Source organism: Eutrigla gurnardus (assembly GCF_963514095.1).
Source record: "Eutrigla gurnardus genome assembly, chromosome: 17".
NCBI classification, from domain to species: domain Eukaryota; kingdom Metazoa; phylum Chordata; class Actinopteri; order Perciformes; family Triglidae; genus Eutrigla; species Eutrigla gurnardus.
This window is the reverse complement of record NC_139928.1, coordinates 8,472,022-8,491,551: the sequence shown is the minus strand read 5'-3', so window position 1 is coordinate 8,491,551 and position 19,530 is coordinate 8,472,022. Positions and strand designations below refer to the sequence as shown.

The 19,530-nt window shown below is 40.6% G+C and overlaps 1 protein-coding gene across 1 annotated transcript in view; it reads right to left on the bottom strand.

Annotated features, from left to right (window-relative positions):
* csmd2 (CUB and Sushi multiple domains 2) overlaps positions 1-19,530 on the bottom strand; it is a 230,847-nt gene that overhangs the window by 178,113 nt on the left and 33,204 nt on the right. Inside the window, exon 3 of the mRNA XM_084032112.1 lies at positions 15,669-15,781. Within this exon, the coding sequence (XP_083888238.1) occupies positions 15,669-15,781 (113 nt within the window). The remainder of the gene's footprint in view (positions 1-15,668; positions 15,782-19,530) is intronic.

Below are 19,530 nucleotides of genomic sequence, written 5' to 3'. Positions count from 1 at the left end.
GAATGGCAACTGTGAATTAAGGCCTCAAATGGAGCACATAACATTGCCAAATGATGGGTAAGAGACAAACACAAAACAAACAGGTGTGCCTTCACTTTATGCATCAGTGAATGCACGTGTGCGCTGTGAGCTTGAGCAAAAGCTTGTCAGGCACACGCAGAGGCAGGCAGTGAGACACACTGAGGGAGGGACAGACGTCAACACACGGATAAACACAAATCAGCTAAAAGCCCAATTTCTCTGTGACTTGTGAAGATCTTTGTCTACGTCCAAGCAGTGTGAGGAGGAAGGTTTATCTCTCCATGACACCTCCTGGTCGCCGCTCTCCCCTCCACTAAATCACCCAGAAGTGGCTCACGCTGTTTCTTCACTGTCGGTGTCCAAACAGCGGAGACCCAACTGGCTACAGCAAACATTGATTCTCTATAGCTGAAGAAGAAGTAGAACAAACACAGCTGACCCACGTGATTGCGTTGAGGGAATGATATTATTCAGTGCCTCTGCATGTATACATGGCTTGTCCACTTTTTTTCCTGGCTTATGTTATCGGTTTGTTCCATTTGTAAAGATTCAGCAATGCAATGTATCACAGCACAGAGTGATTTACTCACAATCCGATACAGAACAATCAGCAATCCTATATCTAGTCCGTAACCATGACTGCAATCATATGGGTATATTAACAGCCACGGTAATTCAATTACAATCACACACCGACATATGTACGACTTCCATTAACAAGCTCGACAAAGACTCAGTCAACAAAGCTTTGACTACAGTCAGAGATTCCCAGAACAAATGAACTAGAACTTAAATTTGACCTTTACCATTTAGGTGGCTAACAAGTGAATACTCAACAGTCAATAAGGTCTGAAAAGGATGAGCGGAGGGAATCGACAATGGCTGATCGATAGGCCCGGCCTGATGAATGGGTGCACATTAGAGCAGCCTAGTAAACGGAGAAATGATTAAACACCGTAGCCAAGAGGGAGCCGCTAGGTTGATATCAATTAAGGCAATGAAAAAGAATCACTGGTTACTGTTCATAACAGTCGCTGCGTATTTCATCATAACATGAATGCAAGGCAATCTTAATGATGTATTAGATTACACCACTGCTTAATGATACATGTGGGTTTATTAAAGTTGCCCATACTTGAGTCTTCGGTAAACACACTTTAGGTTGTTAAAAGTTTAAATCCAATCAAACTAATTGGGAAGAAGCAATTGAGGGGAACCAAATGCCCGGCTCAAAAGATGGGAAGATAATACACTCTTTCTGAATAACTTCTAAATGGAACAACAGCTGAACATTTTCCTGGATCAATAAACTGTCACACCAATTTACCTGCGAGAGAAGAAAGTAAATGAGCCAATAAAATACCATATTGTCATAAACTATAGATGAGAAGTCTGACATGGTATTGCCTGGAATATTTTTTTGTGCATCAGTCACGGCATATCCGGCATTTCCGCAGACCTCAGATCTTCCACATACCTGCTGAGCATCTCCGTCACACCACGCTAACATAGAACCCCTACTATGCGATCAATACAAATACCTCCTCTAATAGCTTCATACTCTACCCCTTTCTCTCTCACCCTGTCTGTGATGAATGACTGAACATGGCATGAGAACAAGACAACCCCTTATTCACACCTGCAAGGGGTCCCTTCCCAGTCAGCCTGACCTTCAATTACCAAAGCATACATGGAATCTGACTCACCCCAAGTTTTATTAACCATATTGCTTACATAAAGCACACTCTCTTGCATTGGAAAAGACAAAGCGCATAAGTCACAGAGCTTTCCGTCAGCCAACACAAAGCATTTTACTTTGTGCTGCTTGCATGTCGTCAAATAGAAACTCCACGAACAAAAGGAGATTCATCATCTCGGTCTCAAGTGCGGATCCACATTTGCACATACTGTATCCACACACGCACTCATACGCATATGCAGAAGCACGTTCCTGCCTCCTCCCAGTTCAGAAACAATGACACCCTAATCCGATGACAATACGGGCACTAATCCACACAAAACAGGGATTGTACAGAGAGACAAATGTGGGAGTGAGGGAGAGAAAGAGCTAGCACGCTAACAAGCAAAGGAGGCTAATCCTGATGAGAGATAGAGGTTTGGGAAAGAAGGATAAAAATGACTGTTAGCGAGGGCAAGACAGATGGAGCAAAAAGAAAGCTGGAAAATGAAAGTATGACTAAGGGAGAGGAGGAGCAGTAAGGTTCAGACATAAATTGTCATCATACCTACGGTAGTCATGATTAGACTGCATTTAAATTTTTAGTTTTCGTTGAATGTTAATTATAAACTGCTGAAGAAATCCATCAATGGCAATTGCCATTTCAAAATCAATGGCTGCTGGCTAAAAGTGAGAAACTGGTGGATTGCTGCTTTCCATTATATGACAGAAAAGAAGGGGTGGGCGATATGGCAAAAATATATTTAAAATACGTTTTTCAGTTAGGATCACGATCCACAGGCCATATTATGATTCATTTTCATGTTAGTTTGCAAGCTACTGAATAGTCCATTTAAAAAAAATATACACCTACAAGGTAATAAAATACCACAGTTCTGTTCTCAAATGTAACATTTTAAAGTTTCTTTAAGTATCAGTTACTTTACCAAATATTTATGTACTTTTTGAAATCCAAATGAACCCCTCTTCGCATCAGCATGAATCAGATCCATTACACAGTGGTTATTTAGAAAGGATATATATGTCAACTTTAAAGCTGGTATGTCTGTTATTCACATAATTTCCTTCATCCAAAACAGTGAAGAAGAACAACAGAAGCAAATGCCAGGGGTTGGGTTTTCATTAAAACAAAACTAATGATCGGTGCTTTAACTACATCTGGGCATCACCAGAATAATCAGGGCACACAAGGCCAAATCGCCTTTCAATTACCATGTGATCAGTTAATGATAAGCAATGTAACATTTAAAAAGTATTACTTTTCAAGAGTCCAGCACTCCACTGCACCGGGCTACATTAAATTGCCTCCCACAAACTTCACAGGAAAGAATGAGGGTTAGCAACCTGTAGCAACAACATTATTTTCAGTTCACCTTTTCAAATTTAAATTAATGGTCTTTAGAGCAATAATGGACTTTTAAACAGTGGAAATGTCTGTGGGTGTTTGATTTATGATCCCCGTTCATCCCCGATTCTGGCTGCGTAAAATACAGATTTTTTTTTTACAGTTTATATCATTTGGGGAGATTTTTATACGGCAGTGGCACTAATTATTTAGCAGCGGCACCGTGCCGCTATATGCAGGGGAAACGCTGGAGCTGTAGAACTGCAACTGATAGCACAGTCACTGAATGTGCACAGTATGGTACTAACGATCTCTCTGTAAGGGCAGATCCTGGAGACGTTTCACATAGATCGGTCACAATCTAATATAGTCATATCGCACATCCTTACTGGAAGGTCAAAAAATGAGGCTGTGAACAATACGGAAAAAACCAACCCTTTCTGCTTTCCAAGGGAATACATTCTCAATACAAATGTAAGACTTTTTTTTGTTTGATTGGCTTTTCTTCACAAAAACAGTATCAGGCTGATCTTCAAGCAAAAGGAAAACCGCAAAAAGATTAGATCATTATAATGGTAAAACTCTTCAAGCCCCAGTTATGGTACATCGTAGAACTGGATTTATCCTAACACCCCCTCATTGAAAAGGGGTCACAGCTGCAAAAGGTGGACAATCAACCGCTCGCTGCCGACAGTTATCCATGGCTGGAATTAATTAAGCCAAAGTCTACGATCCAGAGGACTGAACAGATGACATTTACAAGAGGCCAACTGAGGTATTTAATTACACACTTTCATAAAGTGGCAAAGCGAGTGTGCCAGACTGGTACCACACATAAACAGCGGAGGAATAACAACATTAGTAACCTTTTGGAGAAGTCAAGCAAAACAGGTAAAGGGGATGAAGTGTTTTGGGTGACATTTCATGCGGTCAAAACCCAATAACTAAGTGCGATGTCAAAAGGAGACGTGAGAGCAGTTCGGGTTCCTAGTGCTTTTTAGGGAGATGAGCTCACTGACTAAAAAATGCATGGCTGTGGAGAAGGATGAGCGCTGTGCATGAGTAACGGTGCAGCAAATGTGCCTCGTGGCGTTCCTTGTGTTCCTCCGTCCTGCTTTGCACAAGAAGATTCCTTCATAGCTTAATCCATTACCTCACCGCTGTGAGTCATCCTTGTCTTCCTCACATCTCTCACACTTCAAATAATCACCTCGTTTTTCGTTCCATTTCCCTATCCATACGCTCTACCTTTTCATCTCCCTCTCCGTTCTCTGTGGCTAACCCCTCTCCGCCAGTTGATGTCTCTTTTCCTGTGTCTCCCCCTTGTCTTTCTCGCAATCTCCCTCTCTGTTTGTTAGGATGCAGCGAGGGTAGGCCCTGTCAGTGTGTAGTCTGTCAGTGTGGAAACAGGAGGGAACACAGAGCGCCTTTCACAGAAGCCAAAATAGAGACAGGCATGAGAGAAACACCTCAATGTTCACTCTTCATGACTGCAAAACAGATAAAATGTACATAACCACACACACACACAAACAGACATACAACACTGTCAACTACCTGCCCACTACTCCAGTATGCGCCTCTGTCTGCCTGTCACTTTGTGCCACTGTCACACTGCTCACGCCTTAGCTGCTTCCCCAGTGGGAAAGGATTCCTGAGCCGAGATCCGCCAACATGTGTTCAAGTCCTTACAAAGTCACACATGTATGTACTCTCAAACACACACACACACACACACACACACACACACACACACACACACACACACACTCACACACACACAGGGTGAGCCATGTCTGTGGACAGGTAGAGGGGGGGAAGCGATGGTCTGTTCCACGACTATCTCCAGTGATGAATCATAAGGCTGAGTGATATACTGCTTCTAAAGGTTTGAGTGTCTATAAATGACATATCTGTGGTCCAATACAGAGGGAAAACTGCTCTAACAATTCATTAAATTGTAAAAAAAAAAAATGGTAAGCAATATTTATTTCTAAAAAAAGAAAGCCCGATTTCAATTTCAGCTTTGCTAACAACGTGTCAATATTACGGCAGACTATAAGAAGGCACCGACCAAATTTTAGTGGTCCAACTCGGTATTGAAAACTGGAAAGTGCTGCCAAATTTCTGTGTTTTACGGTAAATGTACTATTACCACAGAAGTGGAGAAAGACCTACTTTCACCTGAAAGCAACTTCACAAATTTTTCAACATGAAATCCAAAGTATGGCCAGTGTTTCCCCTATATTCATGCACTGCTGCTAAAATCTGATCTCAGAAATGCCTAAATTGAAAATGTAATACCTACCCAATGTACAAATAATTGAATATTTGGTTCCAGCCCTAATTGACTTCATATTCTGTATTAAAGTATTCACTTGTCTTTTCTATTGAGGTATGTATATGGCTTTTCACTTTAGACTCCTTAATGTAAACTATATTTATTTCAGTATTACTGGATGCCTGTGTCGGATGAAAGAGATGAAACAAGTGTCTAAAAAAAGGCATGATTACATCACATTCTGTATCAAGCACAGCTCATGGGGGAGAGTATAAAAAAAAAGCCTTCTTTTAATTTTATGACTTACATACACAGCCTACGCCATGCAAACATCCTGCATTTCTGATGACTTAACGCTTACTTTTGTACAAAGTCTCGTCCCTGGCGAGAAATACATCGTCGCCCACACAGACAGTTATAGAGAACTGGTGTTATAAACGGACAAAAGCACACACCTCTTGGGTTGCTCCTAGCCAGTGCAAACAAACTCACCCAAAGCAATGAGTTCACAGGGAAGGACGAACTTTCTCTACATGCTCGACTGCACAGCGGACGCATCGTGCAATGTTTGAGTGTGTACTCCTATGTCCACTTCTGCACAGATGTTTGTGTGCAACTACAGTGTGGGAGTGTTCTCTTTACTCCTCATCTGGAGAGCATAACAACAACATGCCCCGACCACAGACTAGACCCCCATCTTGCCACACGTTCACCCGGAAAACAAATAGAAGACCAGAAGGAATGATGGTACAGACCAAAAAAAATCAAATAAAATGCAGTGATGTGCAAAGCAGACGTGCTTGGCAATGACTTCCCAGGCAATGAGAACTATCGAGAGCTCCCTTAGCTCATGTTGGTTCTATAAAAAAGAGAGAGTAAAGGAATAAAGAAAAGAAAATCCCACAAAGACTTGGATGTGTGATTCACTATCAAATATTGACATCATGTGAACAGGAAGAATTTCAACTACATCGCGACACCAGTCACTGTGTGTCAAGAACACAAAATACACATGAATACATGTGAAATGAGACTTAAGAGTTGGTATCTGACTTCACTCACAATTATGTCGAGTGTTAACTCATTTAAATTGTACAGAAGTCAAAAACATTTAAGTGTCTCCACAGACAGAAATAAATTCATAGAAATAGAGCCAGCTTTGCCGATTCCCAAGTCATTTAGTGGCGAAGATGAATAAAAAGGCAAGAATTAAAAAAAAAAAAAAAAAAAACATGGGTAAGTTGCAAAACATTTCTTAAGTCTAGTGTGAATGTTTCTGGTGCATTGGAATATTGATGTATAGTGTTTGTTTGTGATAGTCAATGTGCAGGCCAGGCATAGTAATATATGGATGTTTACGTAAGACTGTGTGTGAGACGAAACGGTGTTCATTAGGCTGACGAAGAACCGCCGCACAACAATCAGCCATAAATTAAGTGTCAGAAGCATTTAACAGTCAGACACGCTGGCGGCCGATTCCCATGCCAGACACTAATAACGGCTACGATCTGCCAGCTCTTTTTACCCGGACGTGCCAGACAGCCCACATTTTCCAAGAAAATTACTGAATACATTCAGTCAAATTACAGCCATTATAGCTGGGCTTTCATTTAACATTAACTAAGTTCAGGATCTTGAACCACACTAATAAGAAGCACTTGTTCCTGTCTTCATGCACTTACATTATCAATGTCACTGTGACATTCTCCCTGGAACACCACATGCACAAATAAATCCAATATACATAAAGCAACTAACTGTTGCTTGCAGAAGGTGCTGATTTATGTAACAACGATATTGGACCCGCATTCTCTATGACAAGATAGAAATAGAAACAGTGTACAGGTGTGTAATTAACAGTCCCATCAGAAACATTGGGGTTTTTTTGTGTCCATTATGTCCAAAAACGACTGCATTTGCTTTGGGTTTCCTGAAAAAACTGTGATGCACTTTGCAATTAGAGCAGCTGCAGAAAAACAAGTTCAAAAGTTTTACTCAAGCTGGTGTTTTATAGATAACTGTTACAACGAGCAGAAAAATGCCCAGAAAAATAAGCAATACTGGCATCTGGTTTAAATAAGCTTATGGAAGGAATTACAAACCAAACACTAGAGGCATTGTTGGGATGGGATCCTCACCAGCCATGACCCCATACTTCCATCGCCCTCACTCGGACCATATCTTCTAACTCGGCCTTCGTTTGGATTCCAGTCAATAACTCAAGCTGAACTTATGTATGCCACAGTCTGGCTTGGGCTTCAAACTTGTGGTGTGAGCGGTACAAGAGCAGAACCGAACCAGTACTTTTATAATGGGTTGCACAAGATTTCTGCCTTAAAGCCTATTAAGGGAGTTTTTTCTCAAAGTGATGTTGGGACTTTGAAATTGTGTTGACTCTGGACATTTTGAGCGTATTCTAGTCCTGCTCAATGTGTTAAGTGTCCTGAGATGACTTCTGTTGTGATTTGACACTATAAATTAAATTGAATTGAATTAATAATAAAAAATGCCTCCGTGTGTGTCTTTCCAATATCCGCTTTTTGGGGTCACACTGTCCACTTGCGATCGCTCGCACTTACATGCGCTGATGCAGGCGGAGTGTTGACTAGAAATATGTGCAGATACATGTGCACCGCTGTAAAAGAAAGAGGTGCGCTGGATTTATAACACATGACAAAACGAGAACATCATTGGGAAATGGAATAGGGCAAAAATAATTGTTTTATTTTGATTGTCTTGTTTTCATAATCGTTGGAAGCCAAAATCGTAATTGAAAAAAAAATGTGATTAATCGAGCAGCCCTAACCTGCGCTGTCAATAGTTCTTGAGACTCACAGAGTAAAAACAGTATCAGCCACACAACATCTTGGCTGGTAACCATTTTGTCAAAAGGCTTGACAGAAGGCAGGCAAAGTTGCACTGGGGAGTTGATGAACATATTTCACAAGGCCAGGGTTTTATCTTGTATAAAGCCGCAAAATACATAATCAAGATGGTCCTGACCTGGTTGGTCACTGAGGACACGTTAAGGCACATAGGAAAACAGTTTGGTTTGCAGAGGTGATGTTTTTCACCCATATGGTTTCTTGAAAAACACAGCTGTGAGTCATTACTTGTGGGAGAGGAGACTTCAGTCAACAAAAACTGAATCTTAATCGGCCTGCGTACACACAAATCTGGACTGTGGCCAAGTCCGGAGGCATCGACGCTACATGGCCCTCTCTCGGTTTCTGTTCAAGGCTCTATCAAACACTTACATGCTTGACATTTAAGATGCCTTTCTAAAATCAAAAAGCAAACATTTATAATTTTGCATCACCTATTAAAAAGAAGTTTAATTTTTATTTTTTTGGGGGGACAACCTATTTTAAGCACATATAAATAATCCTATTTGTTAAATGTTATGTTGTGAAATATATGTTGTATACATACATCATTACAAATTACTTCCATACATGGCACTATAGGCTGCATTACACTTCATTATTGTCCTGGGTTAATAAGCAACACAATTTTATATAATATGTAATAGGGGGTGTGTCACCGTCAACCAAGAGGTCGTTGGCCTGAAAAACGTTGTCATGACAGCACCATATGGCAATTCCCAATGCCTACCTAAAAAAGTCAAGTTATTGTTTCTGCTATTCTTCTGTGATTGATTCCCTATGTTCAACAGCATTACGACTCAATGAAAACAAATTAAGTTGATGTGATAAATCAAACCTCAATTTGAAAAACTTGCTACACTGTTTGAAGAAACCTGGCTAGGATTCAAACACGGGTTATTTCCTGGCTCAGAATGAGGCTGAGGTGGTTCCATCCTGGTCATGTGCACGAAACATTTGTTCTGTCTATTTTTTCTCCCTGTTAAGTGTTGATGTTTTGACAACCTATTCCTTTTAAATATAGATTTTTTTTTTTCATTAATATTATTTTACTGTTTAAATTTAAATGATTTGTTATTGTATTTGCGGAAGTCAAAAACTCCTTTTTTCCACTGGTGTAAATCAGCATACATACATGCCAGCTGGATAACTATATTAAAACATTGAACGGCAGGGAAAAGAGAGAGAATACGTTTGGTTTTAAAAAGCCATTTCTTCAGTGATTTTTATTTTTTGGTTCCCTGGTGGCAAAATGTTACCAGCAGAAACACTGATGCCCACGCTTTACTGCGGCCCAGCTCTGTGTGGTCCAGCCGGAAACACACAGTTCTTTTCTTCCTCTTGGCCACTTTTAGCTGCAGTGTTTCCCCGCTGCACTGTACTGATTACGATTAACCGTTGGCCTGATGCCGCTGTACAAACGACAGAAATCCACCAAGTGCAACGCATATTATGAATAAAAGTGTTTTCCATGAAGACACCCATCATAGTTTTGTCGAGAGCTGGAGGCGGGAGGAAATTTAACAGAGGCGGCCGCCTCGTAATTCTCCATGCGGGGAAAAAACCCTGAAACTTAGAAGCATCAGCCTCTCTGTCAGCTGAGGAAAGATTGCATATGAACACTCACACAAACAACCCGGTACAGTCAACAGTCAAGGTAGTTCAGCTGCAAAGTACTATAATCAGCACACAGCAATATATGAGCTGCAAAAGATATCAAACCTTAAAGATTGTCAGGGATGCCTTTTGAATATACTTATTCTATAGACGATTTCTAAAGACGAAATTCCACAATATCTGTAGAGCCTGTTAACAAACGCCATGCTAAGTCACAGTTCTGTTTACACACATACCAAAACGTAATAAAACAATGTTTACCTTAAGTTTACCTGTAATCATTGAAAGTTTAAAATTTCATTCAAACGATTAAACCCAACTTCAACAAGCTCACAGAAGCTTTGTGAAACACCAGAGGCTGCTTTCAGTAAAATAGGTTTCTGTATAAAAGATAAGCTTAACGCCATGAAATACACTGAATGCAACAAATGCAACCCATAACAAAATTAAACCAAAGAAAAATGTTGCAATTATTTTTGTCATTTGACTAAGAAGTTAGTTTATATTGAATTTCAAGGCGAATCATTAAGTTGAAATATGATTAAGCTGCAAAACAGCACTGTATAAGGATGAATTAAACTATCCTTATAGCAAATAAATTGTGATTGTGTATTTTTTTCAAAACATTAAAACATAATACTTCCAATATTGTTATTTAAGTGTGATACAATATTGTGTAATTAGACATTTAAAATAAGCCAGAGGAAAATCATTTAGTTTGAGGATTTCATGGCAGCAATGCATTCGCCCATTAGTCCCTCAGAATTCCCATTACTCCAGTAAGTGAGTTGAATAATATGTTATAAAGTGACAAAGTAAAAGGGCATCATTTAGAATTTTGATGGGTTTATTTTGTCCAATTGTCCATATCCTTGTGGATTTATTTATTTATTAAAAGGCCTACTTTTTCCATTTCAGACAACTAAGTAAAGTAAAATATATCAGCAAGTGCCTTAATGTCAAACCCTGCAATGACAAATTGGCAACTTAATCTTGAGTTTTGCTGCATTTCCACTGAAACTCTGCTTGTTATGCATAATAATAACAAAATTGTATGTACATAACAACACATGTTTGCAAATGACTAAAAACAAGAAAAGCCATTTGCAGCTGAATTGATAATCCCTTTGATTTACAGCACAGTCATTTGTTTACATGTATCACAGGCATGTTCAGTGTGATTGTTTTTGTTATTTGTTTTCTTCTTGCACATTATTTTTTCATGCTTGAGGCTACTGGTCGCATTTAATCAAAAATGTGGACTGCATTGTTTCTAGCCAAAAATGAATCTCTAAATAGTTGCTTGCATTGTAATTTAGAAAAGGCAGTATACATTAATAGACAGACAGGGATAAACAAAACGGCCGCTGAATGTTGCTGAATATCTAATCAATCAAAACCTTTAAACAACCCATGTAAATTGCTTTTTGGCAAACAATTACTGGTGCATCTCTAATCAAAGAGCATTTGACCAGAGCGAACAGCAACAACATCCAAGGAAAGTATCCCTTAGGAGCTCAGCAGGTTATAAAACCCCCTCTTGAGGGGTTGAGGGTTGTATAACACAAACACACACACACACACACACACACACACACACACACACACACACACACACACACACACACACACACACACACACACACACACACACACACACACAGCCACAATATACTCCCCAAGTCAAATTGTATGAGTCCCTGTGCAGGGAAAATAGGACATACAGATTGGAGGTTTGGATCAGGGTCTATACTCTTCTGCCACCTCTGTCGTCACACTATCATTTGGCCAACTCCCCGACTTAACAGGACGAGCCTCATTTTTCAATTAGGCACAAGACTCACTCATGCTTGGCTGCTTTCTCATCACCCTCATCTACTCTGCCCCCACCTCCCTCTCTCATGCTAATAGGAAGGAGGGAGAGAAAGGGGAGCAGGGGTGTTCGAGGGGGAGTAGATAGAGACACTATTGTAGATGAGCTTTGATGGATGCAGAAGGAGAAGGCTGTGTTGCTGGAAGGACTCCCTCTGCTGCTCCTTTACTCACTGAAGAAATGTGATTGCATATGGTGATTAATTGTTATACCAAACCAATCATATATACATTGATTGACTGACTCACAATTTAAGATTTTCCTTTGTAAAGCAATACATTTCAAATGCATTTCTAATTCATCTTAGACTCAGCTGCAGAACATAGATAGTAAGTAATGAATCTAATATTGGAGATCTGAATACATGCAAAATTGGTTTAACAATGAATACTAAATTATTTCATGAAATATTATGTTAATGCCATTTCCCCCCCTATATCAGACACCTGCAGTGACTTAATGCTGAGGAAGCAGGCAGTCTTACAGCAGAGGTGGCTGTGGGTTTTTTTTTCTTTTTTTTCCGGCTGACCCAGTTGGGAAGCACATTGAATATGCAACTAAGACACAGACGGAAGAGAAACTTGGCGACACATGACTGGGTAATCATCACGGTACTTTAATATTCAAGAGAGAGAGGGAAACGAGCAACAACATTAGGGAAGAGGCAGCAAAATATGGGGTCACGGAGGTAGAGATTTGCAGTAGAGCAAACAAAAGGGGGAGAAGATGGGAAAAAAGGGGAAGGGAAAATGGTGGGGAAAACAGGCAGTGATGGGGAGCAAGAAATGCAGTAAGACATGAAGCGATAAGAGTTCTATTCTATTCCCAGTCGATATTTTCAGAAGCTTTGCAAATGTTTCTAATTCGCTTTGCCTCTATTAGGCTCCTTCTCTATGGATAAAGATTAAACATGAATAAAGAGTTTGCAAAGAGATGGAGAAGAGGAAGAGAAGAATAATATGGAAAAAAAGGAGTCTGGCCGTTGCCATGGCGATGCGAGGAGAGAGATTCCAGAGTGGTCTCAGCCATTACACAGTGTGTTGGGGAGATGGACTGTGCAGCACTTAGGCTTATTGCAGTGTGGGCTGAAACAGCGCAGATATCTAATATAGACGAGATGGGCTCGCACCAAAATGGTGGATGGTAAGCACAGTCCTAATAAAACGAAGCTGTAGAATACCGAGCTTTTACTGCCAAAAGCTGAGGAAAGCCAATCAGGCTCAGAAAAAAAAAGACATTTATCCCATTGGAGGAAATGGAAGGAAGTGAAAGCCTCTGACATGGACACACACACATACACACAAACACAGACACACACAAGTGACGTCTGCATAGGCAAGTACCAAACTGATCCTCTCCCACAACAGCCAATTACAACCACTACGTTCCTCTCCAAGGAGCCAGATATTAAGCAATAGCACGATACTGAGGAACCGCATTCCCAACTGAGATACAATCTACTGCTGCGGGGCCTGAGAGAGGTATACTCCTCTTCCTGTGCAAAAGTTGTGATCTATAAAAACAAAGGGGCAGATGTGATACACTGGAGCCATGGCAGAGACACAACAATCTGCATTCTGCTATATATATATATATATAGCTACAGGCCTACAAAGGATGAGCAATTGGCATGCAGTACTACACTGTGCTTTCTGTCAGACAACAAAATAAAATCATATAGTATGCACATTGCTGGTGTCCGTCATAGTTAACTGCTATAAAACAGTGAGTTTTGCAGTTAGAGAAGACAAAGACTGGCCATGTGCCAAATGATCTGTTTATGAGTTAGCTTTGGCTCAAATGAAGTGTAACAAACTGCATAAATAAATGACAACTGTGGAAAGAGGGAAAAGCATCTGAAAAAAAGGATAATCTGACAAGCTTGAGCTAAATGGAATAATATCTGTGAGGAATTAACTGAAGGGGTAAACACAGGACAATATCAGCTTTTATACGAGCACACTTTAACATTACCAGCCTTACTGGTAACTTCCTGACATGATACACAGTGGGATCTCTTATTATGTATAATCTCCGGTCATTGCCTGTTCTCAAACGTGTCCCATGCTGACCATTGTGCACCGTTTCTAACTGTGAACTAATCAAATCAAAGCAGAACAGTGGCTCTTTGCCAGTGGCTTCTGGTCAAACTGACTTCATACGAAGCAGCACAAAGCTGTGTGCCAGCTTCTGTGACATCTACCTGGTGTTTCTTGCCTTCCTGGGTATTTGAATAGCAGAAAAGTTATTTGACACGTCACACTGCTCCTGCTGAAAGCAGGTATGAGGCCGCCAAATAATACAAAGAAGAAGGTGGAAATTAAACGGGCACAATTATTAAATGAAATCTTTAAATCTCCTTTAAATTCCGTCACTCAACGTTTCAGACATTCAAAATCTTTCTTTTGAAAAACATCTTCAGTGTCTGCTCTGGTCTGTATGAAATATGGACAGTATTATTTTTGTTTGTTTTGCTGCTCTTATCATCCAGTTATAAGCCGTGTGTTGATTTTAATCAGTAACCAGATAATAAAGATCTAGCCAGTAGCCACAGTGGAGAAGCTTATTATATATGGCCTTTGTGCCAGGGAGCCCTAGTGGGATTTGAGCGGTACAGAGAAGTCAAAATACCCACATGTGCCGTGAGGAAATTGCCAGAGAGGTTCAAAGGGAGAGCAAAATAGAATATAACAGAATTGAATATGGGGAAGTAGAAAAAGGGCTTTCAACTCATCTGAAGACTAAGGAATGAAGCGCTGCGATTAATATGTATGTAGAGTATATGCTTTACAGTGTAATAAAGGCCAACTGCGGTTGGTCTTCCACCCACTTAGTCACAGTGAGTCATATCTCATGTACTTGTCAGCACGATGGGGCCTCTCTCTTTTCTCTCTGACATGAGCTATTGCAGTTGTTCTCACCAGGGTCATGTGAGGTCGGTCGCGGGTAAATATGGTTTTGTAGTTGTTTACCCTAGTGATCAACAGGCTTGATATCCCTGAACTCTCTATGGCACCAAAGTCACAATACGAGTAAGGATTCACATCATTTTCCATTGTTTACCTTCCCTAATTAACGTATGTGTGACTATACAGTGTGTGAGTGTATGACTGCATGTAGTACAAAAAAAGAAAGTGAAAGTAGAAGCTCAAAGTAGTAAAACATATTCAAACTACCACTATAGTTACCCATTTTTTTCTGCAAACATATTTGAAGTAAGAGACAGTTGCGTGTTTTAAAAGGTCAGAAGCTAGACAAGTCTGACAAGTCTTTACACCAGCGAGAATGAAATGCACAATACCCCAATTGCCTCCCAGTGGATTTAACAAACAAACAGTCTCTTTGCTCTTTTGCCTTTGGTTTTATCTTCTCACACAATGCGGTCTCCTCTCAAGCGACTCCAGTTCCCTCGAGTCGCTTGATGTTGCTTCAACGAGCCACATCCCCATATTCACAATACCTCAAAAAGACTGACATATCCTGTCAAGTAATCAGACTAATTACTATTTCTTTCCCCTCCCTAAGCTCGCCTTTTGCCCTGCGTGGGTTTGAAGAGTGCCATCATTCATATCATCCTGCCATGGGTCATAAAACATTCCATGTCACCACGATAAAGGTCCTGCCCTGGGAAGGGAGAGATGATAACCCAGCTGGATAGAATGGCTTTAAATTAAACCGTCAGAATTAGTTTAGTGCACACTAGCTAATATTGCACAGTAACATGAGTCACAGTATAAACCATCTCTCTTTCTGTCTTGTTATCTCCCACCAAATGAAAGAAAATTGGCAGAAATGACTGACGTGAGAGCGACATGGAAATGAGATCGAGAAATATCTGACAAATCTCAGAGGAAATGTATGTACTTTGAGATTGAGCTCAAATGTCATCCACAATTACAGGAAATACAACATGATTATTATTCATATGGCATAAAAAGTTGTCTTACCTTCATAGACAGCTTTGAATCCCTGTCCACTGACCGCGTAGTCCGACAGGAGCCACAGTGTGATCCTGGAGCCTGTACTTACGATGGGTGAAGGCAGCTGGAACCCTGTTAACCTGCGAGCAAACGGACAGAAGGACAGTAACGGTCAGACAAAAAAGGAAAAAAGATCCAATCAACAGCACAGTTGGTTGCAAGGTCAGGTATGAAGCCGACTTCCATCAAGCCAGCTGTTCCCTTCAGCATTCAAGGATAACTTTTTGTGAAACTAGGCTCTGAATCATCCACAAATTATGAAAACGCCAAGGCCTCAACAGGACAGAAAAGCTAAACAGATTTCTCTCCATCAGCGATGGACAAATAACTGCAATGTATCCAGCACAGTAGATTAGAAACAGCAGCCAGTGTGGGAATGAACAAATAGTTGAGCAGAGAACAAACATAAACATGTCAGACTCTGAGTAGACAACAATGCCTATTAATCAACTGCTATACTTTTTAAATTAACAATTTAGTGAAAGCTACAACCTGATTTTAAAAAGTACAGGAATCAATTTGCTGAAGTCATACAATCTTCAGGGCCAGACTAACTTTTTACATTGGTCACACTGGTGCACCTTACTTTTTCATTGAGGTGTGCCAGCACAAAATGTAGCACCTTTTTCGCTGCGCCTTATGGCACCACAATAATACACCTATATTATACGTTTTCTTTAGAGTTCCCATATACACTGTTAATTTATTAACACATTCGACAACAGGAGTGTGACACAAATTACACACGTTGTGTCTGATTATTTAAGACACAACGACTATGATAACTGCATATTAAAGATCCAGTAACACAGATGTCGAATAATGCCTTACTTACTAAATATAAAGGTAAAATAAAGCAATACATGCAATGTGGTTCTCTTTGGTTACTACTTGAAGCACATGTGAGGTTCACACACATTGGTTATGCATCCATGATCTTTGATGTTGTGGCCAAGTGGGCCAGGTGTGCCTGACGCTGACGCCTGGTCTATGACAGCAGACCAAAGGCAGCCCTTAAAAAGTGCCTAAATTAGCCCATTGCCATTGTGCCAAGGCACATGCACATTTGATAAGACCTCTTACACAGTAACCACAAAAGTAAAACCAAACAGTGCAAGATCTATTGCTACGTTGGACATGGCATGTTAAAGGCAGATAAAATCCAATATGTGTCATTTTTAGCAGTTAAATGTTATCATTTTTTTTTTTTTGGCATTTCTCTCACAAGTGATACTTTTCTGGTTTTACTTTTCCCTGGAACAAATAGGACAATACACTAAGATCATTAAATGCTAGCATAAAGTAGTTCTTTATGGTCATACACCCTACACACTAGGGCTGTAACGGTACACATACTAAACAGTTTCAGTACAGGAGGTTCAGTTTGCAGCATACTAGTTGGTTGAACCCGGTTAGCCGGCATGTATACGGTGCTCATTTCCGTTGTTATTTAGACGACGACGCTCCGCTTTTATTAGCTGTGACATTAACCAATTAACGCAAATAACACGCTACAAAATTCACGTCCATTGTTTGGTTACGTTATGCATCTCCGTTGGTACTGCTAAAACGTTAACGTTAGCGTTAGATATTTTTAGGCGGTGTTAGCCCTGTTCGCAACAAGCTAGCTCTGTGCCATTAACTACGTAGTGTCCCAAACAGGGCCACTAGCTTAGCTATGTAGCAGTGGCCAGAATCTCCTTTTTAACATTTAACTAAGCATAGCACTCTACCCATTTAAATGTATCACATGTGAATTCACAGGCTCGTTTCAGGAAACCATAACTAGTCCGACAGCACCAAGGTCAAAAGTGAAAAGTTCCAGCAGTCTCACTTATAGTGCTGTCAGACAGACGATCTCGTCTGAACATTAACCACCGTCAAGCGCCATTAAACTACACTATAGTAGTTATAAATGAGTCATTTCCAATGACAACCACATCACCATAACTACTATTTGTACTTTATAGAAATAAATAGTTTCATACTTTTATCATTCTGTAGTAATAAAATAAATAATTTTCAATTGTTATCCTGATTTTCAGAGATGAGAGCTGTCTAATAAAGTACTATAATGCCAAGTTTGGAAAATACGACCTCTGAGGGACTAATAAGCAATATACTAAAATGATGTTGGAAACAAGTAATATACTTTTGAGTAATGAGCCGTGTCTTATTGGTGCCAGCATTCAGCAGCTTTACCAGGTTCAGCTATCGAGTCCATTCATGTTTGCCACCCACGAGCTGGCAGTGCTCACGTACACATGCACATAATAATTAGAAAAACAGGTGTCCACTAATCCTTTGTTGCCAGTCACCACAGGTTGATTCATCCATGCATCGACACAAATGTGTGTTTGCACTATAGAGCCCTGATTTACAGATTTTAACAAGGACAATGACGTTCACCTGACTTTTATCTCATCCTTAAAAAGTGCCACTTTGATTGTCATTTTATTTCCCTACATGCACTCTCTCGCTGCATGTGTATCCCACTTTTTTTTTTTTTTTACAAATCGATTATATTCCTCCCTTTTATCTCTCAGTGTTAAGAGAGGCCTCGTTCTTTCCCTTAATCCTTAAGCACCACAGTGGAGGTGGGGAGAAATTGCCAAACACCAGTGCGGGAAAGATGAATTGAACCGAAAAGGGAAGAGGACTTCAATATATGCATGATTTCACTCCTCTCTGTGAGATTGTCACTGTGGGATATCAGCTAAACGATGGGACACATGTTCATGCAAATAGCCCCTTCGTTGACCACAAATTGAATTGGAAGGCAGCCATCTTGGTTCAGCAGCGCGCTGTAGGGAGGGGGGGATTGATAGAGGGTATGATGGAGGGGCTGAAAGGGGCGAGGAAGGGAGGGTTTACAAACTAGGAGGGAATTTTGCTGCATCCAAATCGTGATCATCTGGCATAAGCCAGACATGGCCATGAATCAATTTTTTCAGGCTAAGAGAAAACTAAATGGATACAGTCAGAAAACACACAGAAACTGGCTTCATGTGCGAAGGGAGATTAAATATTGCAATGTGATATGGGCTGTGGAAATCGAAGGTGTGCAGCCGGTATTGTGAGAAAGCCAGCTGGGGGATTGCCCGTTATCAAGCAAAAGATGCGAGATATGATTGTGACTGAGCGATACAAAAGAATGGAATCGCAGTGCAGGTGTCTCGAGTGGTAAATTGATGGAGGGAGGGTGAAAAAAAAGAGAGGGACAGAAAGTGAGATGTGGAAGTTGTGAAAAATAGCACAGTTATGGGAAATCATTGGCTGCTGCTACCTTATGGAAAGATGTGTACTCGTGGAAATGAGCTTGAAAAGAAAAGGCGTATATGTGTGTATGCCTGCATCCACACTGAACAGTATATGCTGTATGTGTGTGCGTGTGTGTGTGTGTGTGCGTGTGCAAGTGTTTGCATGGGGAGAGCATAGGTCTATTAAGAGGGCTTTCCACCTGACTAGCCTCAGCATCATCTCAATGAAGAACCTCTGCTTCCAATTATCCCAGCACTACCCATGGGAACAAGAGCGGGAGAGACAGCCAGAGAGGGAGACAGAGCATAGAAAGATGGCTGTATAGGAAAAGAGTCCTGTAATGAGGAGATGGCGGCGGCGAAGAGCATGTTGAGGGAGGACAGAAATATAAAAAAGTTGGGAGGACACATCAGTATGTGAGGATGTAAAAACTCCAACCGTGAGCTCCAGTTGAGTGAGGATGAGTCAGAAACTCCTTCATTAGGGCCTACAGCTAGTCAGGGATTCATGGTCACACGCTCACATCCGTTTTTTTGTGCATTTGTGCTTGTGTTTTGACAAGCCCTCA